This window comes from Brassica napus, chromosome C2 (assembly GCF_020379485.1).
Source record: "Brassica napus cultivar Da-Ae chromosome C2, Da-Ae, whole genome shotgun sequence".
Lineage (NCBI taxonomy): Eukaryota > Viridiplantae > Streptophyta > Magnoliopsida > Brassicales > Brassicaceae > Brassica > Brassica napus.
Genome location: NC_063445.1, coordinates 41412854 through 41440818, shown reverse-complemented (window position 1 = coordinate 41440818; position 27965 = coordinate 41412854). Strand labels below are relative to the sequence as shown.

At 39.4% G+C, this 27965-nt stretch overlaps 5 protein-coding genes across 6 annotated transcripts; 1 reads left to right on the top strand and 4 right to left on the bottom strand.

Annotated features, from left to right (window-relative positions):
- Positions 1 to 188: 188 nt before the first annotated feature.
- Positions 189 to 2123, bottom strand: LOC125581697. Of its 2 annotated transcripts, none has more exons than XM_048747586.1 (4): positions 1923 to 2123; positions 1275 to 1846; positions 557 to 1196; positions 189 to 475 (listed from the first exon to the last, which is right to left on the bottom strand). In XM_048747586.1, the coding sequence occupies exons 2-3, from the start codon at positions 1767 to 1769 to the stop codon at positions 813 to 815; spliced, it is 879 nt and encodes a 292-aa protein (XP_048603543.1). In that variant the 5' UTR covers positions 1770 to 1846; positions 1923 to 2123; the 3' UTR covers positions 189 to 475; positions 557 to 812. The 2 variants fall into 2 exon arrangements, with proteins under 2 accessions (XP_048603543.1, XP_048603544.1); XM_048747587.1 differs by having other exon boundaries at positions 189 to 469.
- LOC125582400 lies at positions 1897 to 7999 on the bottom strand. Its single transcript, XM_048749080.1, has 5 exons — positions 6382 to 7999; positions 5253 to 6035; positions 3088 to 5012; positions 2804 to 3041; positions 1897 to 2096 (listed from the first exon to the last, which is right to left on the bottom strand). The coding sequence occupies exons 1-5, from the start codon at positions 7997 to 7999 to the stop codon at positions 1897 to 1899; spliced, it is 4764 nt and encodes a 1587-aa protein (XP_048605037.1).
- Positions 8000 to 20257: 12258 nt separating this feature from the next.
- On the top strand, positions 20258 to 21746 carry LOC106347035 (photosynthetic NDH subunit of subcomplex B 5, chloroplastic). The gene is made up of 4 exons (XM_013786520.3): positions 20258 to 20651; positions 20732 to 20795; positions 20872 to 20993; positions 21313 to 21746. Exons 1-4 carry the CDS (start codon positions 20400 to 20402, stop codon positions 21541 to 21543), a joined length of 669 nt encoding a protein of 222 aa, XP_013641974.1. The 5' UTR covers positions 20258 to 20399; the 3' UTR covers positions 21544 to 21746.
- A 1286-nt stretch (positions 21747 to 23032) lies between these two features.
- On the bottom strand, positions 23033 to 23917 carry LOC106349961 (uncharacterized mitochondrial protein AtMg00810-like). Its single transcript, XM_013789918.1, has one exon. The coding sequence runs from the start codon at positions 23915 to 23917 to the stop codon at positions 23033 to 23035; it is 885 nt and encodes a 294-aa protein (XP_013645372.1).
- A 2727-nt stretch (positions 23918 to 26644) lies between these two features.
- On the bottom strand, positions 26645 to 27028 carry LOC106349959. Its single transcript, XM_013789917.1, has one exon. The coding sequence runs from the start codon at positions 27026 to 27028 to the stop codon at positions 26645 to 26647; it is 384 nt and encodes a 127-aa protein (XP_013645371.1).
- Positions 27029 to 27965: the final 937 nt, after the last annotated feature.

The window sequence follows — 27965 nt, the reverse complement described above, 5'->3', positions numbered from 1 at the left end:
CCAGAACCTTTCGAATCGGACTCAGGTCCCCGAGCTAAAATCAAGAACTTCTCTTTAAGGTTATCACGACCGAATGCTTATCATAAATTAAGACTATAGGTCCTAATCCGACTCAACAATGACAGCACACAACTCATCTGAGATTCACAATCACTATGATTAAATGAAACGAGGTTAAGTTCAAAAACTTAAAACAGAAATAATAGCCACGATTTAAACATAAGAAAGGGTTTAAAAGCCTCCCCAGGCTATTGAAATCCAGCAAGTGTTAAGGTTTAAAGGCCTCCTCAGGCACTAAGTCATAATGCATAACGAAACAAAGCCCTTAGGCCGAAGTCTTAAAAACACAAAACATAAAGCTAAAAGAGCCGTAGCTCTCAATCTTCCTTCTCTTCCTGAATCGGATCACCAGCACCGGCAGGAACTCCCTCATCGACCACATTGCCATCACCTCCTATAGCTGCCTCGACTGGAGCTAAGTCAGGAGCCATCAAACCCAAATTAGAGCCATACTCCCCAGAAAAGGATGGATTAAACATGTTAATCTCGAAAGTACCTGAACTCTCCGAGATCTGGGGAAGAGGAAGCTTGCTGACCGAGAAGTCAGAGACTTGAGCCTTCTCATACGCAGTTGTCGCTTCTGGTAATAAGGCCACCAATTGGTTGTACTCCTCTTCAACGCTTTGGATCTTGTTGTTCAGCATATCCTTCAAGAGGTCGGCATTAGCTTGGAGTTCCTGAGCGTACACCAAGGCGCTGACCTCATCTTTCTTCCTAGCAAACTTCTCCTTAACACAGACCAGGATCTTGCCCTAAGCTTCGGCGACTTCTTTCTTCCCTTCCCTGACAGCCAGCTTGACTTCAGCTTCCTTGTTCGTCTGGCTATCCTGGGATGAGGCAATGAGCTCACGTACTTGATGCTCAGCTATCTTTCGAGCAGCCTCCAAATCGTTGATCCTCCTGCTCTTCACCTGGATATCGAGCTTTTGACTCTCGATCTCTCCTTGCTGAGCATCGGCCTTCGAGCCTAGCCTCGTTACTTCGGCTTCGAGTTCAGAAATTCGAACCCGGGCTTGGTCAAGATCGGCTTTGGCTGCCTTAACCATCTCGGTAACCTCAGCAAGTTCACCAGCATTGGGGGCATCATACAGAGCATTCTCAAACCTGAGCTGGGCCCTGTTAACAGCCCCAGCCAACTGCAATAAAACCAAAAAAATATATAAATATCATCGTCTCCAAAGAATGTAAACAAAGAACAGATAGAGATCACGTACCTGACCAATACAGTGAGCAATATCGAGATACTCATCTCGGTTAGTCAGGTCCTTGAGCGCTGGAAGGGGACATCCCACCCTCTTCAGGTGCCTCATTATCGCAGCTAGGCCCCAAGAGTCGTCCAGGATCGACCCAGGCTTCGAATGGGTAAAGCTCCACCCAACAGTCCCTCCCCTAGAGGACGAGGAAGAAGAACGGGTGGGAGCTCCGCCCTGATCGGTCCTGGGCCTCTTGTGTCTCGACGGCTTGACCTCAGAGGTACCCTTCGGAGCCTGGTAGTCAGCCTCCGGCACCTGGACCTCAGGGAGGGGAGCAGCATCCTGAGCTACAACCTCAGTTGGAGTAGTCTCGACAACAGGTTTGGATCCTCCGTCGTCCAAAACTTCCTTCATTGAGATAAGGAACGATCCTCCTTGGTTCTTGTCGCTTCCACGAGAAGCACTGGCAGCTTTAGAGGGGTTACCCCTAGAACGGAATGATGGTCGCAGAGTCATGTCACCTGGCTGAGACTTTTCAGTTCCCGAAGCACTAGCACCAGTTGAGATCGATACAACTGAATCACCTGCCGAAACTGGAACAATGGAAATCCTTAAGTTTAAAAACTTCAAAGCAATAAAATCATTAAAAAGGTTCGAACAAGAACTTACTCTCAAGGTTCTCAGCAGGAATGGGATCTTGGAAAGAGGCGTTGTAGGTATCTGGGAATCTGGGTGCACCTATTCGAGAAGTGGTGTAGGCTACCCAGGTACAGGGACTCTGCTGCAACTTGCGGTATAGAGCTCTGGTGAGCTTGGTAGAGAGCTTCGGAGGATCTTCGATTTCTGCAAGTAAATCATTATCTTTAAGAACTAATCATTATCTTAACGAAAAGATAAGATCGATAGCTAGATTCTAGCTTCCGAGACAAAGGATTTTATTCGGAAGCTGGGGGCAACTGTTGGACCCGAATATGACCCTCAGGTGAGGTACCGATAAGCGTGAGCTAGCATGTGGGTTGCGATAAGCTCATCATAACAAAGGGAGCTGAAAGCCGAGCTGACGACTGGACCTGGGAGACATCATAGCAGAGGTCACGACAGAAAGTGAGCTAACACCTTAAGAGACTCGGTCAAAAGGAGCCTAAAGCGAGTTCCGTAATTGAAGCCGAATATCTCGGAGAACAGTTGAAGGGTTGCCAACGAAACCTAGACTATATAAAGACGGAGAAGATAAAAGACAGGCCATCTCTTTCCATATATCAACTTTTGTACTAGATTAAAAGCATTACGTATTCTTTAGTAATCATCTCAAGATACATCCCTTTGTATTCATCATCTTTCAACTCATCAATAAAATCATATTCATTCTTCAAGTTTATTTACGGGATTCAGCCCACGATTCTCATCCATCTCTCTTGACCTAACCTAAATCTAAGAAGTGAAACCTTGTCTCTCACAGCCAGTACATCGTCGCTTTCCAAGCCAAGAGGGAGAGTAGCTTGTTCTGTTTCGGCGGCGGTAAAGCAATCATCTGGTTTAGGAGATCGGACCAGTTGCGAAGAGGTTGAAGCTGACACTTAGTAGCCAAGCGAGACCAAAGATCTTAGCTATAGGGGCAATCCATGTAGAGATGGTTTCTGGTTTCGGAGGTGACATTACAGAGAATACAGAGATGGCTAACCTGAAGACCCCAAGAGAGGAGACGATCACGGGTCGGGTTACGGTCAAAGACAACCAACCAGGAGTGAAAGGAGTGTCTCGGAATGCTTTTTGACGACCAGACTGCACCTGCCCATTGGACTACGGCCTGATCACCACATAGGTGATGATATACCTTTCCAGTATCATACCTCAACATAGGTTTACCATCAATTTCCCATGAATAGCTGTCTGCATCAGTAGTTAGGTGGATTGTTGTTATGAATGATAGCAGCTGTAATAACCGGTCTGACCTTGCAGGTGGAAGACGCCAAGCACCTCTCCTGAAGAGTGAGGCCACCGTTGCGTGTAAAGGTATCCCAAATCGTGATGTTGAAGCATCAAGATAGTCATAGAGGCAACCAAACGGACTCCAATTATCAAACCAGAATCTTGCCGTTTCACCATTCTGAAGTTGCAGTCTAATGAAAGGGTAAACCACACTTTTCATCTTCAACAGTTTGTTAACCAGCCACGAGTAAGAGTTACTTGGCTTTGTAGACCAGTAGTTGTGAACTGATCCTTTTAGAATTACTTCTTTAAACCAGGAGACCCATACTGAGTCAGGTCTAAAAAAGATCATCCAGATTAGTCGCATGCAACATGACTTGTTCCATGTAAGTAGATCTTTCACCCCTAGACCTCCTTGCTCCTTAGTTAAAGTAACCCTATCCCAAGCCACTCTAGCCGAATTTCTCGAATCTGCATCACCTGTCCATAGGAAGGTACTACATAGGGAATTGATTTTATTTATGCACGCTTTAGGTAGGATAAAAGAAGAACACCAGAATGTGGTAATCCCTGATATAACCGTTTTTAACAGCAGTAGACGTCCTGAGAAAGATAAAGATTTAACCGACCAGAAGTTAAACTTCGCTTTCACTTGTTGTAGTAGTGTCTCACAGCCCGCCAGAGACAGTTTCCGGGAATTAAGAGGAACTCCGAGATACCTAAAGGGGAGGGAGCCACACGCCATTCCAGTTGAAGCTTGGATCATCTCTATTTCTGGTTGTTCCACTCCTGAGGCAAAAAACGATGTCTTTTGTAAACTCACTGCTAACCCTGATTTGTTTTCAAATTCCCGCAGGACTTGGAGCACTTGTTGGACAGAATGAAGGGACCCATCTATGAAGATCAAGAGGTCATCCGTGAAGGACAGGTGTGTGAGCTTTACTTTCTCACATTTCGCATGGAACTTAACCCTCTGCTCCGCTGCTGCCCTGTTAAGCATGTGCGAAAGGCAATTCATTGCAATGACAAACAGGTAAGGTGACAACGGGTCTCCTTGCCTCAACCCTCTCCTTCCTTTGAAAAACCCGTTTACTGTACCATTATAACCCACCATGAAGCTCGTTGTACATATGCAGGCACGTAACCAGGCCAGAAAAAGCGAGGGAACACCTAGACCATGAAGACAGGAGAACAAGAAAACCCATGAAATAGTATCCAATGCCTTTGCAATGTCAACTTTGATGGTAATCTTTTTAGTCCCTTTGTTCCTATGATACCCATTTATAAGCTCACCCGCAAGAGTGGTATTTTCTAGGAGCAGCCTGTCTTTGACGAAAGCGGTTTGACTAGGTAGAATAAGCTGAGGCAGAATAGGCTTTAGTCTCTTTACCAACAATCTAGAAATAACTTTATAAACTGTGTTGAGACAAGAGACCGGCCTAAAATTTGAGATTTTTGTTGCTCCAGGGAACTTCGGCACCAGGGTTAGGATTGTTGCGTTCGCAGAGGCCGGGAGAAAGCATGAAGAGAAAAATTGCTTGACAGAAGTAATAGTCTCATCACCAATGATTGACCAAGCTCCTTTGAAGAACCCCGAGGTTAGTCCATCAGGCCCCGGAGCTTTATTGGGATTAAGCTTGAAAAATAAGGTCTTTATCTCCTCAGAAGAAGGCGTCGCAATCATCAGTTGGGATTGGTATTGAGGCACATTGAAACCAGTCAGTTCAGCAAACCAAGCCGGAGTCGAGTAGGCTGATGAGGGGGAGTTCGACAAGGGTGCTAGCATTGCGCCAAAATGTGAGACAGCATGGATGCTCATCTCCATTGGGTCTGTGATCCAGGTACCAGAATTTGTCATAAACGCTCTTATAACATTGTAACTAGCACGAACTTGACAAATGCGGTGGAAATAGGCAGTATTCAAATCTCCCTCCCTCAGCCAATTTATTCTCGATTTTTATCTAAAATAGCTTTCCTCTATGCTGCGTAGGAAGGACCATCTCATATGAGTCTCCCTTTCGGCCTCAAAATTCTCTGGAGAAGGAAAATTTAACGCCTGAACCTGCATACATTGCAACAAACGGTTAGCTTCGCTCACTCTCTCTTGAATGTTTGAAAAATTCTCTCTGTTTAAGTGTTTGAGTTCTCTCTTTATCAACTTCAGTTTCCAGCAAAACTGAGTTAATGTATGATTCTCGATTCCGGTTTGAAACCAGGAGCTTTGCACAAGCTGGAGGAAATGGGGATGGCGGGTTAGGTAGTTAGGGAATTTGAAAGGCTTGGTTCCAGCTGAGGGGAGGGTGTAAGCTAGGTCAAGGACGCAAGGAGAGTGGTCAGAGAACAGGGGAGGGAGGAAAGTGGCTGTTGCATTCGGGAAAGTTGATATAATGGTGCTGTTTACAAGCTGCCTGTCGAGTTTTTTTGCAATGGGAGCTGTTGGGCATTTGTTTGACCATGTGTGAGAGGGACCAATGTAGCGGAGGTCAAACAAGCCAGCTTGAAGTAGGCAGTCCTGAAACTGGTACATGAGGCTGTCTGGCCCCATTCCACTATTAGTTGAGTGCTCTGATGGGAAAAGCGTTTGGTTAAAATCTCCCCCAACGAGCCAGCAGCTTGTATCCAAATTATAGGCCTCAGCAGTATTGAGTAATTCGACCCACAGCTCTGCTCTCTCCTCGGCCAGATTTGAGGCATATATTGCAGAGTAGACGACAGGAGGTTTGTTAGGGATTGACAGCATACAGTTTATACACTGCCGGGATTGGGAGAGTATACTGACTTTAATAGGGTCTTTCCAGATAAGAATGATGTGCCCATCAGGATCAGAGGAGTGGTTTGAGTAGTAGGACCTGCCTGGGCATACTTTTAACAAAAGGGGGTTCAGAAAATGTTCTTTTATATGGGATTCTAATATAGTTCCGAACAGAGGCTTATGGCATTGAAGCCAACTAACAAAAGGCCTGTGTTTATCCGGTTCATTTATACCCCGGACATTCCAAAAAAGAGCTTTGTACTCATAGGGAAGGGACAGGAGGATCACCAGAGCCTGGAAAATCCTTAGTAGCCAAAAAATTGGGAGAGTGAGGGGGGATAAGGGGGTCCGATACAGGGGGTAAGGAGGAAAACGAAGTAGAGGGTATTAAAGAATTTAGGATTGAAAAAGAGTTCGACAAGGGGGTATTACATAGGGTGGAAAAACTTGGTACATGATTGAGAAAGGGGTTTGGGTTAGAGGAAGAGGGAGGAGGGGAGGATAGGGTAGGGGAGGATCTAGAACGCTTAAGGGAGGGTCGAGGAGTAGGGTCAGGGGACGAGAAAGAGACCTCCATAGGAAAAGGGGTAACAGGGGGAGGGTTATGAGCAGGAGTGGCAGTAGGAGGAGGGGAAAAGGAAGGCAGAGGAGCAGTGGGGGGACCAGAGAGGCCCACTTGCTCAGCCACAGAAGGTTGGGAGTCACATCGAACCACAGGTTTATTGACAGGTTGGTAAATCTTGGCATTTTTGTTCTTCGCAGATTTTGGTATTGCAGAGTTAGTGCCAGGGCCTGATTCTTTAGCAGTCTCTTTTTCAGGTGGAGAGTAATGGAGGCAATTCTTCATAATATGGCCCAGCTCTTTGCAATGCGCACAGGTGGGAGGCACCCAGGGATAATTCACTGCAACTTCCACTACAGATGGCAGGGGTTGAGTTAGATCAACTTCCACCTTCACATGGGAGAGTGTTAAGCTGACCATGTTTTTGGTGAAGTCATCGGTTTCTTTTGGATCACCAACAAGTCCAGCGACCCAACTCAGACCTTCTAGATGCCTGAGATCGAGGGGTACGCCTGTTAGGTGCGCCCATATCCTTATGGCTTTAATTGGAGGAGCAGTGAGAGATTGAACTGATGACCATTGAGCAGTATGAAACATGGTGTCACCCACATACCAAACACATTTCTCAAGAATCTTTTGCCTCAGGTACTCGCTTTGGATCCTGACTATGGTAGTTCGGTTGAGTGGGTTATTGTGAATCTCAAGCCTTTTTCCTTTGCCCCACAGGTGGTTGAAGACACTCTGTATTTGGTTAAAAGGTGGAGTTTTACCATTATAATAACAAATGATAAAATCTTTGTGGAGTTCAGCTCCTTTTTCAAATACAGAATCAGGGATAATCACCCGAGGTCGACCTGTTGGAGAAAAAGAGACAGGTGCAAGCCTCTTAAGTGACTTATCTTCTGCAGCTCTAAGTTTCTCTACCAGGGAAGGAGCAGCACTACGCTGAGGCACCTGAAAGGGCCTAGAGGGGGGAAGGGAAGGAGTTTGGAGAATTGCAGGAGAGGAGGAGGAGGCTTGATTTGTGGAGATAGGGGAGGTGTGTTTTGGTGGTAGAGTAGTGAATGGTGGGTCAGTATTTGGGCTAGTTTGGATATCAGTATGAATAAGGGAGGCAGTAGAGGGTACATGAACAGGGGAGGGTTTTACTGTTTCAGTTAGGGTTTCAGGTAAGGTTGCAGATCTTTGGGGAAAACCAGTTTTTGCAGACATTAGAGGGTCTACAGATCCATTGAAAGAGACAAAACCAGACTCTTTCATGGTAGTTGAAGCACTCAGAGTAGGATTTACAGCTGAGGCAGGAGAGGAGACATGACCTTTACGTTGAGAACGCTTAGGAGCAGTTGATGGCTGAGAAGATAAGGGAGGAAAGTTTACAGGGGAGAGAGGGGAAGAGGGGTCAGGCGGATCGGGTGGAAAAGGGGAGGGGGGAGGTTCGCCAGCGGCAAACTCCGGTGGTTTCTTGCCGGAATCGAGAACAGGAACATTCCAACAGTTGAGCATTGGGAAACGTGTCAGAGAGAGTTTGACCGACTATCTTGATTTCCATATTCGTATTAACATTTAATGCTCAACAAAAACTAAGGGGAATGTTATTGAAAATAACTGATGAGATGCATTAGATTTTATTTTGAACGTGAAATTATATTTCAATAAATAAAAAACATCATTTCATAGTTGAACACTGCTAATGTAGTTCCATACAGATTTCTTTTCATATACTTATTATAATTTAATTAACCGTATAATTAAACCAAACAATATCAATTAACATTTAGTATTTTCTTTTTATCAAATAAAGTCACAACATTTTTTGTTGTATCATAGAATCTTATATGAAAAACTATTTATGAAAATTTTAAAAAACATGAGTTCAATTATATATTTTATAAGATTAAAATATAAGGTCACTATATTGCAATGACTGCGAGAAGACGTTACATGCATTAGACATGTATATGCAGGCTGTGTATATGAGATAGTCTCCAACACAGTCACAATTTATATGTTTTACCATAGAAAAGATCTCATTCGAGTATGATATATGTTGGAGATAGTTTCTGATTGCACAACAAAATCATTATATAAGTTTTGATAAGAAGACAAGCCCTTTGTCAAAAAAAAAAAAAAAGAAGTTTTGATAAGAAGACAGTTAAATAAGTGCAAGACGATCCCATAGTAGCGTGAATAATCTCACAATTTCACTATAGTAAAACAGTAGTTAGTTCATATTAATATTTTGTTCAAAAAAAAAAGTTCATATTAATATAAGACAGATTTACCTAAAAATACGTTTAACAGAATATATTTTAAATATTTTATTAAAAATGTATTTTTAAACTATAATTAATTATCTTTGATTTAATTTACTTTCTAATATTTTTATAAATGAAAGTATATTGTAAAATATAGGAATTGTTTTTTATTTGTGTGAATAAGTACTTTAATATAATTTTATAATTTACTAATTGATAAATAGATTAAGTTATTAAAAAATATTTGTTATTTAATTTAAATATAATAATGATATAAATTTATATTGTGTATATAAGTCAAATTAGATTATTAATGTATGTAATTATTTTCTAATAATTAAAAATGTTTAATTATTTAAATTTCATAAAGTTTAAATATTTTATAAATATGCATATTTATATTTTTTTAATGTATAATAAAATTTATAAGATTGAAATCTTTACAAAATCTGTATGAATATCTTTATTTATTTATTTATTTTAATTTAAAAATATTTATATATTTAGCTGAATTATTTAGGTATTGCATTAAGTTGTTAGGCGACATGTTGGGGTGTATAGTTTGTATAAACGTCAAAATTTGGTAATATCATAGGGTAGAATAAGATCGAGTCCAACTTAATTTCAAAAAGTTATGACTTCAGCGTTCTTATGGTGCGACACACATTTTACTGTAGGCCTCATTTTGTTGGGAAAATTGCCAAAACATAACAATTACGTTGTTTTTTTGTTTCATTTTGGCAATTTTTTCTATTTTGTTTCAGTTACACTTAATTTTTTAAAAAAATTGTTTTTTACACCAAAAAAATGGTAATTATGTCTCATTGGACTGATCTCATATACTTTATGTTTCATAGACTAATTACTTTTAAAATAGCAATAATTCTTTTAATTTCAATTATAAATTTGAAATTACAATTAACAAAACAATCGTTAAATATTAAAATATAATAAATAATTAAAGTGATTAAAATAAAAGAAAACATGGGAGCATTGTTTGCTCATTGTATGGCGTTATAGATGAACCTCCAGCAGAGCTTTCGGTAAATATGGGAGCATTGTTTACTCAGATGTTGTCTTCGTCCTCTTAACAAGACGCATTTAGAGAAGTCTATTGGCAGTCTACTTACTCGGATCTTCAAGCACCATAATATAGATCTTTCGAAGACTCATTGTGTGGATACGTTTGACAGATTTGATGTCCAGTTCCTCCAGAACACCAGGACCCTCTATCCTGGTAAAATTTACCGTTTTACCATTTCTGACAGGACCATCCTTCATTGCCAGCTTCCACAATTCGCCATTACGTCTCTGACCTCGGTGGAGAATATGCAGTTCATGCCTCCTGCTAAGGTTCTTTACACGCCCTCCTACACCAGCTCCAAAACGTCGTTGTGGTTCTTCTTCTTCTGGTCCTGCTCAGAGGCAACGTGAGGAGGACACCATTCATGGTATCTCAGTGGATCATACTCCAGACCCCTCTGTGGAGTATTTGTTACCAGCATATACTGGTCAGTATGATTCTCGAGCACCACCGTTCGATGGTACACAGCAGCATCAGTTCACCTGGACTGCGGATACACGGTTCAAGCTTACGACAATAATGCAGACTGTGTGGGGTGCACTTGCAAAGACTAGATGTCCACCTCCTCCTTCCTGCTGCCGCGCTCCATAGACTTCAGAGCCTGCTGGTATGATTGGAGACATTCCTGATGTTGCTGGACGCATGGACACTGATACTACACTGCTGGCAGGGCGAATCAAAGTTCCCTTCCAGTCAACTGATGACACAGTAGATGAACCATCAGATGAAGACCACCACTGATCAGTATGAATTTTATCTTTTCATTGTAATATACGTTTTTTTATTTTCTGCGTATGTCTAATTCTCATTCCGAGTTATTTTCATGTTCTTATCGACTCAGTTTGTATTCTAACTTTTAATGATTATGTAACCAAGTTTTCTTAATACCTGATTTTTTTTTCTGCATATGTCGTATTCTTACTTTCAATGATCATGTAACCAAGTTTTCTTTACTACTTGAATAAGATTACGAAGGAAATCGTTTTTCTGGTTCAAGGATGATGTATAGACAATTGTAGGCGATGTACTATGTCACTATCATCGTGAAAGTTAAACAAAATTGCATAAAACATGAAACAAAGTAACTAGAAATCATTCTTGTAATCTGAAAAACTCAAACAAAGAAAATGAAACAAAGTTGCGCTAAACTGAAACAAAGTTACTAGAAATCCAGCAAATGTAGACTTAAAAACTGAAATAAAGTTGTGAAAACCACATCAAACAAATCGACTATATTGCCATCTTGCAAGTTGCTCTATTGTGACCACCAACACCACATCTACTGCAATCGCTAAGCTGACCCCCTTTGATCCTTATGATGATCGAAATTTGTCTTGAACAGTTTCATATCTTCATTTTATTTTTCTTCCAAGAGATCTTCTTGTCTCAGGCGGTAGCACTTGTGGGACAGATCAACCATCTTGAGGACACAGCAATGGGATTTATGCTTTCTTGATAAGCTTCTCTCCAAGCTCCCGTGGTATACAGAAAATCAGTCAATCTATGTGGTTCTCTGCCAACAAAGAAACCGGCTTTTATTGCGTGTCTACAAGGGATCTTCAAGAGGTCATACTTCCCACAAGAACAAGTCCATTTGTCCAAATCAACAAAGCATTCAATTGTATCGCCTTTAACAAGCAGCTGGCAATCGTTTACAAGATAAACTACAAAAGTTTTCCCCTTTTCAATTCTCCCATCTATCTTTTCCTCCACATCTATGGTCAAAGGATGGGTATACTTCAAAATCAACTTCTTACGCTTAAAAAACAAGCATGTCAGCATTTCTCTAATACTGTCCAACAAATGAATTACGGGAAACTCTCTCATCGAATGCAACGCATAATTTATCGACTCAGCAGGACTTTTTGTCCTAATGTCATACTTGTATCCAAGAAATTGACATCTAGCCCACTTTTTGACATCCGCGTCAATAAGATAATTTCCAATTTCTGGACTGATATTGCAAACATGAGCAAACGTCTTCTTGAAATCAGCCACACTGTAAGCCTTTGAAGCCTTAGAAATCAACCCAGATAATCCCCTCCCCTTGAATTGTGATACCACATTATTCAGCAAATGATGAATACAAATACCATGTCTCGCTAGCGGATACACGTTCTCCAGTGCCTTCGCTATAGACCCTTGTCTATCCGAAATAAAAGCCAAGCCATTATCATCAACAACAACTTTTAGTTTTCTCATAAACCATTCCCAAGACTTATCATTCTCAGAGTCTTGAATTTGAATTTGAATTTCCATATAAAGCAGTTGCAACCAGTAGCACCCCTTTGAATTTACTCTTCAAGAATGATTCATAAATAACAATGACAAGCCTCGTGAGTTTGCTAAAGCTTCTAATCGATTGACCAAATGCTATAAAAAATACCGAAATCTACTACTGACTTCAGTTTAATAAGAGGAATGTGTACCCGGATTGGCCTCTTGCAGCATGTGCAAGTATTTTTGTATTATCCCATAACTTTCCTGTGGAATACCTCTAACAGCATTGACTGCATACTCACGGGAATCCCTTGCTAAAGAATCAGAGATCTCACATCCATAATCATTACGCATAATCTATACAATATATTTTGCCTTAGGCTCTTCTTTGGTACCTTCATATTTATGCATGATCAGACCGCATATCATTTTTGCTGAAGCTGTCTTACCGGCACTGGTTTTGCTTGAAGGTGCGCATGAATGTTCACCGATATACTTCTTAGTAATAATATATGTGGAGCCATTCAAACACTCTGCTCGAACACCCCCAAAAGAACACCTTATCAGCGCATCTAATACACCAAACTGATTTATTAGATTCGGTAACTGTGTAGTGAAAGTTATGCTTCATTGCACATAACTCAAACCTTGCTTTCAAAACTGTTTTGTTGAGGAAAAGATCTCCTATCTTAACCAATTCGACCAACGGACTCTTTGCCAATTTTTCTTTGTTTTCTTTTTCAGAGTTGATGTTATTAGCATCATATTCATCTCCATCAACCTCGTCTTGCTTCATCTTTCCTTTCTTCTTCTCGTTATGCTTGTCAGCATTATAATCATCTCCATCAACCTCGCCTTGCTTCATCTTCCATTTCTTCTTCTCATTATGCTTACCTTAAAATTACTTGAAGTGCCCCCAATGTCACAAGGATTTCGCTCCTCCTCTTCATGAGTACTTGCATCAGTTGGCAGCTTAAGATCAATGTCGACCTTATTTGGATTCCCTTGCTTTGCTTTAGAGCTAACACACAATCGAGTTGACTGATGCTTCTTACAAAACCCTAGAAAACTTTGAACTTGTTGTGAGTTTCCAATGATCACCGGTGGACATTCCGATGAATTGATCAACCCAATAGGTAGATAACTCAACTCCAAATCGGCATTCGTTTCTTCAAAACCAAAATCCTCTATAACGATTTTCTGTAACCTTCCCCCTTTCTTTTCATCAACATTAAAACCCCAGTCTGAAGCTACAACCAATTCCCAAAACAATGTGAAATTTTTGTGAAAATTTTGTGAACAATCAATAGAATATAGAAGATGGCGTGAGAAGAAGGCTTGCCAAGATTTTTTTTTTCTTCTAAAAAGTTGATTTTTTTCATATATGTAAACTGAATATTTCCAAATATTTTCTTCCCATATTTTTCAGAACTGATTATTCTTATCCGCAGAGTAGAGTAAATTTGTAGAACTCGGTTTCTACAGGTTTTTTAGATTTATAGAAATGTGTAGATTTTGATTTCTACAGGTTTTAGATTTACAGTAAATCTGTAGAACTCAGTTTTTACGGGTTTTTAGATTTATAGTAATGTGTAGATTTTGATTGAGAAATGGCCCTATATAGCCACAAACTAAGTTTCTCTTCCCAAGCTAGCACTCAAAGCCCAAAGTCACAAAAATGAGTTTCATTTAATGGGATCATTTACCCTTATGTCCCTTTCCTCCTCTCTCATTAATTAAAATAAAACAAAAAATTGAAATCAGGATTTCAAAATCGACGTCGTCTCTGACTCTCGGCGTCGTCTCTCCGACTCTCGATGTCGTCTTTCATCCCCGACATCATCATCTCCGGCGTAACTCATATCCATCGCCATTATCTCCGTTGTCGGTCATCTCCTCCGCCATTATCTCTGCCGTCATCATCTTCTTTTGTTTTCCTCAGATTCAATCGTTGCTCCGCTGTCTCAATTATACTTTTGATTTCATCGTATTAAAGGTATCTCATATCAATGTTACTTTTTCAATTCTCAATTTGATGTTTGGAGTTGTCTTCTTATGAATCGGGCTGTTAAGCTTTAAGGTTGTGACAATTTGTTTATATTTTAGCTCAGTTACGAAATCCTTAATCTATGATACATTGACATTAGCAAACTTTATTATCAGATTGTTTGAAGCTTTTCGTTTGATATGTAATGATGTTATTAGCTTCTTCTAAGAGGCAATTAATCTGAAATAGTATTTTATTGTTGTTCTCTTTGATTGAAATAGTTGTATAAACAACTTTTTAACATATTTTTGAGTTTTTCTTGTGATTTTTATAACAGATTATGGCTGAAGTTTTTTGTGTTTGTAGACAATGGAGCTCAAAATAATCTCTCCAGTGGGAGTTTAATGTTGATACGAATAAGAATGCATTTTTCATTTCCATAGAAGAAGATCTTCAGTACAAAGATTTGATGAAGATTGTCTCCGAAGATTTCAGTATTAAAGAAGAAGAAATAAGTTTGAGTTATGGGATTTCGTTGGACTTGAAGAGTATTGTTGAAGGTTTTCCCCCAATCTCCAGAGGAAATACTCGCCAGCTCAAAAGTTTCATCGGCAAGATTAGAGCATTTGATGGAACATGTCGGTTGTGTGTTAAGATTTGTATAACATGTTCACAATGATATAAATACCAATAGTTATTCTTCCAAAATTCAATTATAGTTTCAAGGATAAATATTACCTTATCGTCAAGGTTTTCTTCTCTTGAATAGGATTGGATGGCATCTCATCCAATGATGGCTCTATTTCTTTCTGCAAAACTCAGAAAGGCCTTTATATGTACTAAAGTTTACTCCAAATTTTTAAAAAGTTCATTTGAGCATATACATATTGTGTCACATTTGGTGAAAAAACTCGAGTATGAACATCAGGTGCCTCATTCAATTGCTCTTTCTCAATCTGCAAAAAATCAGGAAGGCCATCATGAATATGTACAAGAGCTTCCAAACATTGCTTCTAAACATACAAACTGTTAAAACAGTACTTTGAGCACATACGTGTTGTGCCGAGTTAAGAGAATAAACCTGAGTTTCAATCTGTTGAGACAATGGAGATGCAGGTGTGATTCATTCAATGGCTCCTGCAAAAACCATCAGGAAGACATTCCAGAACATGTTCAAAACCTTCCAAAAATTATGTGAAAGGTCAAAATGTAAACAAGTTTTTCTGAGCTTTTTACCTGTTGTGTCACATTAGTGGAGAAAAATTGGGTTTGAGCAGCATGTGCCTGATTCGATGGCTCTTTCTCAACCTGCAAAAAAAAAAATAGGAAGATCATCATGAATATGCACATGAGCTTCCAAACATTGTCTCAAAACACACAAATTGTTAAAACAGTCTCTTTAGCACATACATGTTGTGTCGAGTTAGGAGAATAAACCTGAGTCTCAACCTGTTGAGATAGTGGAGATGCGTGTGATCCATCCAATGGCTCCTGTAAAAACAATCAGGAAGGCATTCCAGAACATGTTCAAAATCTTCCAAAAATTGCACATCTTTTAAATCTCAGCAGCTTGATAACAGGTCCCATAAACGTCCTTCAGATTCTGTCAAACTCTTCAGGCTTGATAATAGGTGGACCAGTCTTGATATAAGCAGCGGTCGAGTATTGGTTTATTGTCACTTTTAGTTTTGGCTCTGATCCAATAGGATACTTGAGTTCAGGCAGAGCTAGTAATTCAGGTATTGAATCTCTCATCATGTTCATGTCCTGCGTTACCAAGCCAAAAAAAAGTTCAAATTTTCTAGTATCGAATTTTCTGGAAGGTAGTCCTGAAACTATGGAAGTCCTTCCAGAAACTAAAAGAAAAAAACACACACAAGTTTTCACAAGCAAACTCATCACAGTCTCACTTTGCATAGCATCAATAGAAAAGGTTACTTTTGCGCAGCTAATAAGAGAAAGAGAGTAAATGGAATCATCGCATAAGCTTAGCTTGTATGTACTTAAAAAAAACTCAAGAAAACAATAGTTTATAATTTATACGATGCTAATGTAACAATGATAATCTATAAGAACACAAAACAAACTCTTCTAGCTCATCTCACACACATAGTTTTCAGACAGTATAATATCACCCAAATTCCAAGGACCTTTCAAACGCTGGACAACAAACTCAAGAATAAACCTGAGTCTCAACCTGTTGAGACAGTGGAGATGTGTGTGATCCATCCAATGGCTCCTGCAAAAACAATCAGGAAGGCATTCCAGAACATGTTCAAAACCTTCCAAAAATTTCACATCTTTTAAAGTCCTCTCAACAGCTTGATAACAGGTCCCATAAACGTCCTTCAGATTCTGTCAAACTCTTCTGGCTTGATAATATTGTCACTTTTGGCTTTGGCTCTGATCCAACAGGATGCTTGAGTTTAGGCAGAGCTAGTAATTCAGGTATTGAATCTCTCATCATGTTCCTGTCATGCGTCACCAAGCCAAAAAAGTTCAATTTTTTTAGTATCGAATTTTCTGTAAGGCTGTCCTATAACTATGGAACTCCATCCAGAAAATAAAAGAAAAAAAAACACAAGTTTTACAAGCAAACTCATCACAGTCTCACTTTGCATAACATCAATAGAAAAGGTTAATATTGTGCAGCTAATAAGAGAAAGAGAGTAAATGGAATCATCACATAAGCTTAGCTTGTGTGTACTTAAGAAAGAACTCAAGAAATCAATAGTTTATAGTTTATATGATGCTAATGTAACAATGATAATCTATAAGAACACAAAACAAACTCTTCTAGCATTGCACCAGCCGTCATTGTGGTATGCCTCCACGTTATCCATCAGTTCCAAACTTTTCGTCTCTTCAGGTTTCTCAGATGGTGGTTGAGGACGGATTCTGTCACTGTATACACTTTCCTGAAGTCTCTTTATCTTTTTATTTTTGTCCTGAAACAGTGTTGAGTACTCAACCTGCACCATCTCAACTCCATTACGTATATCTTTCTTCAACACATTTCCTGGATACCATTTTCGACCAGATGCAATCTCCACATTCTCACCGACCTCAAAGAGAGTTTGAACTATGTTTTCTTCAGTCTGCTATTATTTAGATTCAATGATATCAGTCCATTTTGATATAGGCTGTATACTTAACTTTAATTTTGAAAACTAAAAACTTACCTTTTTGTCAACAGTTCCAGCTGCTTGATCAAGATTTGCTTCACCGCGTTTAAAAGTCGTCTCATCCATCGGCTATGTGTCAGTCTGTGCAAGTTCAACAAAAATCAGGAAGACATTCCTGAATATCTACAAATTCTTCCTAAAACAAAAAAAAAGATTAAAAAAAATTCCACAAGCTTTCACAAACAAAACACTCACGGACAAAAGCAAATCCCACATAATCAACAGAATCAACTTTATGTTGAAAAGAACAGAATACATTACCTCAAAAGCTTGTGTTCCTAATGATGATGACAAAGAAGCTGATGCTTTTTGAACAAGACAGACTTGAGAACATACCAGCTACGATGCATGCAAGGAGAAAGGCAGCAGAAAGGTAAACCAAGGCAACGGTTGGATCATATGGATACTTGAAGATAACCACTCCCTTTCCGTATATTGGAGTCCCAGACGTAAGCTACGACAAAAAATGAAACCCAAAGAACATAAACAAATCTTACAATAGCATTATGGAAACCAATCAGGAAAGATATCCTGAAAACAGTTTCAAACTTCCGGAAATCAAATTAGCAACAAAAAGAGCTCGAAATATCAAAGAAACATCATAAACAAGCAATCAACATGGTCATGAATGGAATCATGAGCCTACCAACGAAAGAGTAGTGTAATAGATCAAGACATAATGAAAGAGCTACAAATTTCACCAGTTTCGACTCAAGATGGCATCAACATAATTGTACAAAATTCTCCTAATGAGCAAAGTTAATCTCATTTCAAACGCATCCCTACTAACGACTAATTCACTACACAACTCAGTTTAAGATATTATAATCTAACAACTGCTAACCTGATTTTAGAGGAACAAAAGAATTAAAACATCAAAACAGAGGTTTGAAACGGTATCATATCATCTAATCTAACCAAATGACACAGTAAAACTCAATAAAAAAACTGAATATGAAACAGTTAAAGTTTGATAAGAGAAGAAATAGGAACATAAAACATTCAAAACACTAAATAAAATTTCAAGTCGAAACACAAAGTAAAATTATACTTTTTCTTCATAAACCATTGATAATAACGATTAAAGCATAAGAAAAAACTACAATTTTTGTGTGTGTTCTTAACTATGAAATTCTAAAAAATTTAGATTAACAAGAGAACTATAACAAAACGAAGAACAACACACACCACTCAGCTTTGAAGCAATATCAAATCGGAACAAATTATCAACAAAAAGAACTCGGAACATCAAATATTCAAACAACAAATCGAAATCCCCAAATAAGAAACCATAAGAAGAGGAATCATACCTTGGAGAGTCGAATTTTCGTGAGATGATCACCGTAAATGATAAAAGAAAATCGGAGAGCGTCGCCGCCGTCGCGTCGCGTCGAAGAGATCGAGAAGAAGAATCGCCGTCGAGTCGCGTGAGAGAGAGAGGCGGTTGTGATTTTTTTTCTTTTTTCTGTTTGTTTAATTAATTTTAAAACATTGGTATTAGAGACATTTTACCCATTAATGAATGTCATTTCTGTGACTTTCTCCTTTTGGTGCTATTTTGGAGACAAAAACTTCATAAGTGCCATTATCATCAACAACACTTTTAGTTTTCTCATAAACCATTCCCAAGACTTATCATTCTCAGAGTCTACTATCACGAATGAAATAGGATATAAATTTGAATTTCCATATAAAGCAGTTGCAACCAGTAGCACCCCTTTGAATTTACTCTTCAAGAATGATTCATCGACAACAATGACAAGCCTTGTGAGTTTGCTAAAGCTTCTAATCGATTGACCAAATGCTATAAAAAGATACCGAAATCTACCACTGGCTTCAGTTTAATAAGAGGAATGTGTACCCGGATTGGCCTCTTGCAGCATGTGCAAGTATTTTGGTATTATCCCATAACTTTCCTGTGGAATACCTCTAACAGCATTGACTGCATACTCACGGGAATCCCTTGCTAAAGAATCAGATATCTCACATCCATAATCATTACGCATAATCTACACAATATATTTTGCCTTAGGCTCTTCTTTGATACCTTCATATTTATGCATGATCAGACCGCATATCATTTTTGCTGAAGCTGTCTTACCGGCACTGGTTTGCTAGAGTAAATCTGTAGAACTCGGTTTCTACAGGTTTTTAGATTTATAGTAATGTGTAGATTTTGATTTCTACAGGTTTTAGATTTACAGTAAATCTGTAGAACTCGGTTTCTACGGGTTTTTAGATTTATAGTAATGTGTAGATTTTGATTTCTGCAAGTTTTAGATTTATAGTGATATGTAGATTCCAATTTCTACAGATTTTAGAGCGATAGATTAAGCGCAGAATGTGTATTCTAAATATTTTTAGAATACTATTATTTACGTAGATCACGTATTCTAAATTCAATGAAAAAAATGTATTTCATTTTCTACTTCGTAGAATGTCAATTCTACTTTATGTAAAACAGAATTTAAAATTATGATTTAAACATTTTTAGAACTGGAAATAAATAACACTAAATTCATATGTGTATTTCATCAGTAGTTACTATTTTCTATTTTTTTTAGTTTGTAAAATTATTTATTTAATTTATTTTCAAAAATACTAAAGAGTATTAAAAGCAAAAATGGTACAAAATAGAAATTAGCCTAATGGAACATAGTTACCATTTTTTGGTCTAAAAAATAAATTTTCCCAAGAAATTATTTATATCCGATCAAAATTGAATAGAAAAAAAAAACATTAGAGATTTCATCTATTAACCTAAAAGATTTGCTTGCGGGAAATCATGTTTATATATCAATTTTATATGTGTGGAATGATTTATTTCCATTTGATCTTTCTATTTTGTTGTAAACTTTTTTATAAATATGTTCTGATTTGCCAGAAAAAAAAAAAGAAATCTCTGAATATGCGATTGATGTCTATCGAATTTGGACCAACGACCCAGGATTAGACCCAATAGTGTTAATTTCAGTTACCATAAAGCTGGTCCGTTACATAATAGCCTGCAGCCTTCATGCGAAATGGCTACTTCCAACGTGGCGTTCTTGGATTTGTTGGTCACCTTTTATAATATAACAGACAGTAAGCATTAATATCTTTTGCTTACAAAGACGCGCACACAAAAATAGCAAAGAGAAACAAAGAGCAGAAGATAAAGCAAAATAAAACAATGGCAACCATTAATTCAACTGTCACGATTCTCTCTCCCAAATCGATCCCAAAGATCATCAATTCGAAACTCGGAGTTGGTGTTTCTGATCAGACCACCGGTTTCTCTCCCAACGTCGTGAAATGTGTCAGTTCCTCCTCTTGCCGGAGATTAAAGTTAGCCAAGCTGGTCTCCGCGGCTGGGTTGTCGCAGATCGAACCAGATATCAACGAAGATCCCATTGGTCAGTTCGAGCTTAACAGTATTGAAATGGTAAAGATTTGAATCAAGAGTTCGTGGGCGATTGGTGAAAGTGTTTGTGTTCTAAAGGGTGGTTTCTGTTTTGGTTGCAGGAGGATTTCAAGTATGGGTATTACGATGGAGCTCATACTTTCTACGAAGGAGAAGTTGAGAAAGGTTGCTTTTTTAGTTCGACCCTTCAATTATTCCTTCTTCTTGTTTCGGTTTCTTGAATGTATTTGTTCTTCTTTAGGAACGTTTTGGGGAGCAATTGCAGATGATATTGCTGCTGTGGATCCTCCATCTGGGTTTCAAGGTTTAATCTCTTGGTTGTTTCTTCCTGCTATTGCTGCTGGGATGTATTTTGATGCTCCGGTAACTTCAACACCTTTTGCTTTCTTCCATGAATTTTCATTACTTAGCATCATGTCTTAGCTGCTTCGACCAAACCCATATAAGCTAAGACACAGTGGGTCAACTTGTACTGGCCTCAGGTATCTGAAACTAGACTATAGATTTTAAAAGTTCGTTAAAGATAAAGACGTCTCAAACAGGCTGTTGAAAATGTGGGTTTTCTAGCTTTTGGTTGAGCGCTTGGTTTGTTAGTTAAGACATGAGAGCTTCTCATTAATCAAGTCTCTATTACAGTTTCTGTTTGAGAGGAAGAGGAATCACAAGTGTTTGTGTGTTGCAGGGTGAGTACTTGTTCATAGGTGCGGGTTTGTTTACCATAGTGTTCTGTATAATAGAGATGGATAAACCAGACATGCCCCACAACTTCGAACCTCAGATTTACAAAATGGAGAGAGGAGCTCGTGACAAGCTCATTAATGACTACAACACTATGAGCATTTGGGACTTTAATGACAAGTATGGTGATATCTGGGATTTCACCGTCGAGAAGGATGATATCGCCACAAGATAAGATGTTGATTATCACAAAAAATGATGATGACATTTGATGAAAACTGTTTAGAAATAATGAATGAAACGTGTTACCATGTGTATAATGTATTCTTTATGTGCTTCACTAGTCTCTACAAACTTTCCTAGAATGTTATCTCTTGTAGTGTTAGGTTTATGTTTCTTTGTTTAAAAAGTTCACTACAGTCTACAAGATTCGCTTAAGTTGTCGAGGGGCTTGCAATCAATGTCTCTTATAAATGGCGATGATAAGTTTAACAATTGCAAACACAACCAAAAAGTTGTTAAACAAACACAGTCTATGGTTAACTTGTTTTCGGATCTTATCTATTTGATTTGTTAAACAAAGTACTTCTAAGTTTTACGAAGTTTAATAGTAAAACTTTGTAAAAATTGTACCCTGTTGTAAAACACAACCAAAAAGTCGCATACATGGAGAGTATACTGAAAAGTCGCATACATTGGACTTTGATTGCATTATCACCGAAGATTCACATATATTGGGACTTTGATTCCACTATTATAAATACCCTAACCTTCATTTGAGAAAAAAGTATCTGAATAAAGAAGAGGAAACCCCCTCCTCTCCTCACTCATTTCTTGATCAATACCCGAATTCAAGGAAGAAACATCATCTACTTCTCATCATCTTATAGGCCAAAGTATGTTTTGACTTTATTTACACTGACAGGTTAAAATGTCGGGATCTATTGACCTCAAGACGAAGCGTCCTATAGAGGATGACTACGGGCGAACGCCTGAAGAAGGTTACAAGAAACAAAGGAAAACTACAAAGCGATCCTCCACATGGTGAATGATCAGATGCAGGAGAAGGAGAAAAGGCATTCAGCACAAACTGAAGTATACTATATTTCTGATCAAGTAAAGTTACTTGAGGAGATGGAGAAGAAGGCACTTTTCAACGTCAAGGCAGAGAAGGAGAGACTTCAAGCCAAGCTCCTCCTTGGAAATGAGAATTTAGCAACTGTCAAAGTCCCATATATTGACTGGGATAAGATTGGAAAGTCATTTATGTTTAAGCTTTGAATGTCCCTTCGCATGCCTTCTAAATCAAAACTTTTAAATTTTTATCTTTTATTTTTAGTTTTCTTAATCCTAAAACATTGGATGAAGTTGACCAATGGTTTAAGCTGAACAACGTTCTGACTCCGGACACAGATGGGAGAGCTTGCTTGCAAAGTGGTGATAGCTGGTCTCCACCAGAGGAGGGGAGGATCAAATGCAATATCCATGTGAATTGGAGGAATGCATCGCTCTATAGTGGGATAGCTTGGATTGCAAGAGATCACTGAAAGTAGAATTAGTTTCCCCGGAATGTTACGTAGTATTGATGTGCCAATATATACGGGAATCAGTTACAGTAAATCAGGGATTTCCCTTTGAACTACTCTTATCTATCTAAACAATATAGAAAATATTCTTTAGTATCTTTCAGTCCCCCGCAGTTGCAGGGTCGAGTTTTCTGACGCCTAAACTGGACCGAAAGGAGTTGAAGAGAGTTGATGGTAGTCCTTTTGTAAATATGTCAGCATACTGTAACGATGTACACGTATCTGACCCATTTTAACCTTCTCGCGAACAAAGTGTATGTCAATCTCTATGTGTTTGGTGCGTTGATGTTGGACTGGATTTGAAGATAGATAGACTGCACTGATGTTATCACAGTACACTAACGTAGCCTTCTGTAGAGGACAGTCCATTTCGAGTAGGAGATTGCGTATCCAATACGTTTCTGCAACTGCATTAGCCACACCTTTGTACTCTGCTTCAGCACTTGATCTTGAGACAGTTGGTTGGCGCTTAGCGGACCGTGAAACAAGATTGTCTCCCAAGTAAATGCAGAAGCCGAATGTTGAGCGACGTGTGTCGGGACAGCCTCCCCAATCGGCATCAGAGTATGCAGTCATGTTCATCTTCTGATGCTTGAGGAGTTGAAGGCCGTGTTGCTTTATCCCTTGGAGGTACTGTACGATCCGTCTCAAGGCTGCGAGATGAGGTTCCCGTGGGTCGTGCATAAACAGACATATCTGTCTAGTGAAGGTTAAATATTGTAGGGCTCCTGCGAGGCTACGATATTGAGTAGGGTCTTTCACTGGACTGCCTTCTTTGTCTGATAACTTCTGCTTCAAGTCAACGGGTGTTGCGCAGGGATTGCATTCCTTCATGTTTGCTCTTTCAATTATCTCCTCCGCGTATCTCCCTTGACTGAGAAATAGGCCTTTGTCGTTGAACTTGGCCGAGATTCCGAGGAAGGAGTTGATTGTTCCAGCATCGGTCATAGGGAACTCTTCTTTCAGTTTGGTGACAATGTCAGAACGTATCTTTGTCGATGAGGCGGTGATTGTCGTCGACATACAACAAGAGATAAGCCCGATCAGCACCGTTCCTGTAGACAAACAAACTCGGATCGCTTTTGCTTTGAGAAAAGCCTTGGTTAGTAATAAAATTCACAAAACGAGCATTCCAAGCACGAGGGGCTTGTTTGAGATCGTAGATGGATCTGTTGAGGCGACAAACATGGTCCGGTTTGGACTGATCGACAAAGCCGTCTCGTCAAGCGTTCCGTGTAGGAAGGCGTTTTGCACGTCGAGCTGTTGAACCGGCCAGTCATGCGCTAGAGCAACATGAAGAACATAGCGGATGGTTACTGGCTTAACCACCGGTGAAAACGTTTCTGAGAAGTCCACTCCTTCCTCTTGAGATTTGCCATTTGCGACCAACCTACTTTTGTGACTCTTAAAGTTACCATCTGCATCAAACTTGTGTTTGTGAAGCCACATGGACCTCACAATGTTAGTGTGTTTTGGTCGCGGTACAAGATCATAAGTACCACTCTTAATTATCGCATTGTACTCAACATTCATCGACGGATTCCAAGTGCTCTGAGATAGCTTTTTGGTAAGGGAGAAAATTTTTGAGTGTGAAGCGAAAGTTGTTGGCGTGGCTTTGTGATGCCACTTTTGGATCTTGTTGCCATTTGATGCCGTGGAACCGCAGTTGTAACAACTTGAGTTGGCTGCTGTGTTTCAGTGGGAATCACAGCTGGAGCAGGAGGATGAGAGGAAGTATTTTGAAGGATTCCCCGAAATATTGGCGAAGGTTCTGTCTCTTGATCAAGAAAATTGTATGTTTGAGTTTCCTTGTCAGAGTTTTGTTGGTAAGGGAAACAAGTCTCGTCGAAATTGACGTGACGAGGTATGATGATTTTCTTTGTAGTGAGATCAAAGCATCTATAGCAGCGATGGTTGTGAGGATAACCAAGAAGGATGCAGCGAGATGATCGAGGAGAAAGCTTTTTATTGTGAGCAAGATTTTGGTTTGGATAGCAAAGGCAACCAAACACCCTTAGATGAGTATATATGGTTTGTTTTTTGAAGAGTTTGGTGAAAGGAGTTTCATTTTTGATAGCTTTTGAAGGAAGAAGATTGAGAATATGCACCGCAGTATGGAGAGCCTCAACCCAAAATGTGGTAGGGAGATTGGCTTAGAAGAGGAGAGAACGAACAGAATTGTTGATTGTTCTTATCATTCTCTCCGAGTGTTGATTTTGCTGCGATGTATTAGGACAAGAAAATCGAAATGTGGTTCCCTGTGAAGCAAAGAAAGAGTGAAATTGAGAGTTGTCATACTCAGTCCCATTGTCACATTGTAATGAGTTTATTTTAGAGGAGAACTGTGTTTGAACGTAATTGGCAAAGTGTTGGTATTTAAAGAATACCTCATGTTTAGATCGGAGGGGGTAAACCCATAAGAAATGAGAATATTGATCAAGAAACAACACATAATATTTGATACCACTTAGACTGCGAACCGGAGAGGTCCACAAGTCGGAATGGATGATCTCAAAGGGAGCAGTGACAGTCGTTTCAGAAAGATTGAAAGGCTGTTTTATTTGCTTCCCTAGTTGACACGCATCACAAATGTGAGACAAAGTTTTGTTATTACAAGGCAAAGCAGAAACTGAAAATAAAGAATTTAGAGTTTGATGATTAGGATGAGCAAGGCGTCGATGCCAAACATCAGAAGAAGCAGCATAGAAAACAGAATGTTGGCGTGGAGCCTTATTTGGTGAAGTGAAAACCAGATAAAGGTCACCGGTGCTGTCAACTGCAGAGAATAGTCCTCCGAGTTTTGAGATCCTTCACAGAGAAACCACATGGATCAAATTCAATAGAGCAAGCATTATCACGAGTAAACTTGCGAACTGAAATCAGATTTTTAATTATTGAAGGAGTAACAAGAACAGAGTTAACAGAAAGAGTACGAGTGTTTGATGGAATTGTAAAAGAACCCGAAGTCGTTATTGGAATTTGTTTACCATCAGCTACGATGACCGACTTTCCGGTGCGTAAATTAAGAATGGACTTTAGATTACCTGCAGTGTTTGTCAAGTGAGCAGTGGCGCCTGAATCCATGTACCATTGGTTATCACTGGGATCGACCAGAGTCATGGTGTTGAATGCCGTTGGGAAGTCCACCGTAGGCTCGAACTTCTGGTTTTCTGATTGTGGAGACGCTAGTTGTGGAGACGAGTGTGTGGTCATGGTGGGACGCGAACCGAGAATGCCTTATTGTGGGAACTGATGTTGTTGAGGAAACTGAGACCATGACATGAACTGTTGTTGAGGCCACATTTGATACCCGTTAGTCAAGAATGGAGAGTTCCATTGCATTTGAGGACGCGAATTGTTGTAGTAGCCACGACCACGACCTCTGTTCTGCTTTCCTCATCCTCTGTTTGGAAAGTTCTTTTGTTGTTGGTGCTGGTTGTTTGAGGGTTTGCGTTCCGAGGTTGGAGACACCATTAGAACTTTGTCAGCAGAGGGAGTGTCCGTGTGAGCGAGAGTTGTTTTTTTTCCCTTTTTGAGGTGATCTTCTTCGAGCAAGAGCATTGATCTAGCCTCTTCAAAGGAAGGGAAGGGCTGTCTGTGTATGATCACATTGATGATGTTATCATACTTTCCATTTAGACCATTCATCAAGTAAGTCACAAGGGTTCGTTCCGTAATTGGAGCGTCGACGTTTGCAAGGAGGTCTGCTATCGACTTCAACTCTTGACAATAGGCTTGCATGGTGAGATCTCAAATTTCCTTGTTCCGCAAGTCATGATCAAGCTGTATGGCTCTAGCCTCTTTGTTGTTCCGAAAAAAGTTTTCGATTCGCAACCAGATATATCGTGCAGTCCCTCCCGTCTTGAAGGTGCTTTTTAAGAGATTTTTGGATAAGGTTCCGTACAGCCATAGCTTAACGAGACCATCTTTCTTGGTCCACACAGTGTCGACATCATCTGCAGGAACAAGTGTGCCGTCCAAGTGGCCAGCAACATCAAAACTTTGGCAATGGGTGAGAATGAGTTCTCTCCATGCGTCATAGTTGTGATCGTCCGTATCTAGGATAATCGGGATATGGGATTTGATGTTTGTTACTCCATATGCTCGATCAACGGCAGCGGGGATAGCGGCCATTGTGGTGAGTTAAGAGAGAATTGAAGAAGAAGAGAAGAAAAGAAATGATATGAAATGGTTCAGGATGAAGGCTCTGATACCATGAAAGTAGAATTAGTTTCCCTTGAATGTTACGTAGTATTGATGTGCCAATATATACAGGAATCAGTTACAGTAAATCAGGGATTTCCCTTTGAACTACTCTTATCTATCTAAACAATATCGATAATATTCTTTAGTATCTTTCAATCACTATGGGAACGTGATACATCATGCACGAGATGCGATTGTTAATGCTCCAAACAGATTGATAGCGGAGATCCGATGTGTGATTTGGACTTTGACGAGCTTGAGCGATCTAGGAGTCACAAACGTTATCATTGCGTTGGACTACAATGAGGTAATGGAAGCTATTAAGTTACCGCTACAATGGCCTCGCTACAGGGCGTTGTTGCATCAGATAACGAAGCTCAAAGAAAAGTTTGTTACAATTACTTTCGAGGGAGAGACAATACAGACAAACGGGATTGCTTGAGACATAGCGAGAAGTGTTCTGAGGGATGGACGGTTTCAATCTTACCTAGCTCTAGGGGTCCTTCTTGGCTTCAGGACCGGATTGCAAGAGAAGAGACGAGAAGAAGAGACTAGAAGCAACGTATGATTCTTATTTAGAATGTTGTTGTTTTCTTCAAATTTACATACCTTGCGGTAGAAGGCATGGCCTTTTTGTATCAGAGTTCCAACTCTTTTGATTAATATCAATCCAGACGTTAAAAAAAAAAAACATTGGATGAAGTTTCCGGTTACCAAATTTTATTAAGTTTGCTTACGGATATTATCTGAGTCCATATTATATATGTTTTTATTCTTGATTTCTAAGTTTTGCTAAGTTTGACAAATGCAAAGATAAAACTTTGTCAAACTTCGGCAAAGTTTTACTCCACGTCTTTTTCACATT

Excerpts from the sequence above, each read along its gene's own strand:
- LOC106349961 (XM_013789918.1), bottom strand. The coding sequence starts at position 23,917 with ATGTCGACGACAATCACCGCCTCATCGACAAAGATACGTTCTGACATT.
- LOC125582400 (XM_048749080.1), bottom strand. The coding sequence starts at position 7,999 with ATGCTCAACTGTTGGAATGTTCCTGTTCTCGATTCCGGCAAGAAACCA. Across the intron at positions 6,036-6,381 it reads CTTTCTCAATCATGTACCAA|GCAGGTCCTACTACTCAAAC; the intron begins GTTTTTCCACCC and ends AAGTATGCCCAG. Across the intron at positions 2,097-2,803 it reads CTTCAACCTCTTCGCAACTG|AAATCGAAGATCCTCCGAAG; the intron begins GTCCGATCTCCT and ends ATTTACTTGCAG.
- LOC106347035 (XM_013786520.3), top strand. The coding sequence starts at position 20,400 with ATGGCAACCATTAATTCAACTGTCACGATTCTCTCTCCCAAATCGATC. Across the intron at positions 20,652-20,731 it reads AGCTTAACAGTATTGAAATG|GAGGATTTCAAGTATGGGTA; the intron begins GTAAAGATTTGA and ends TTTTGGTTGCAG. Across the intron at positions 20,796-20,871 it reads CGAAGGAGAAGTTGAGAAAG|GAACGTTTTGGGGAGCAATT; the intron begins GTTGCTTTTTTA and ends GTTCTTCTTTAG.
- LOC125581697 (XM_048747586.1), bottom strand. The coding sequence starts at position 1,769 with ATGACTCTGCGACCATCATTCCGTTCTAGGGGTAACCCCTCTAAAGCT. Across the intron at positions 1,197-1,274 it reads TTGCTCACTGTATTGGTCAG|TTGGCTGGGGCTGTTAACAG; the intron begins GTACGTGATCTC and ends GTTTTATTGCAG.
- LOC106349959 (XM_013789917.1), bottom strand. The coding sequence starts at position 27,028 with ATGGCCGCTATCCCCGCTGCCGTTGATCGAGCATATGGAGTAACAAAC.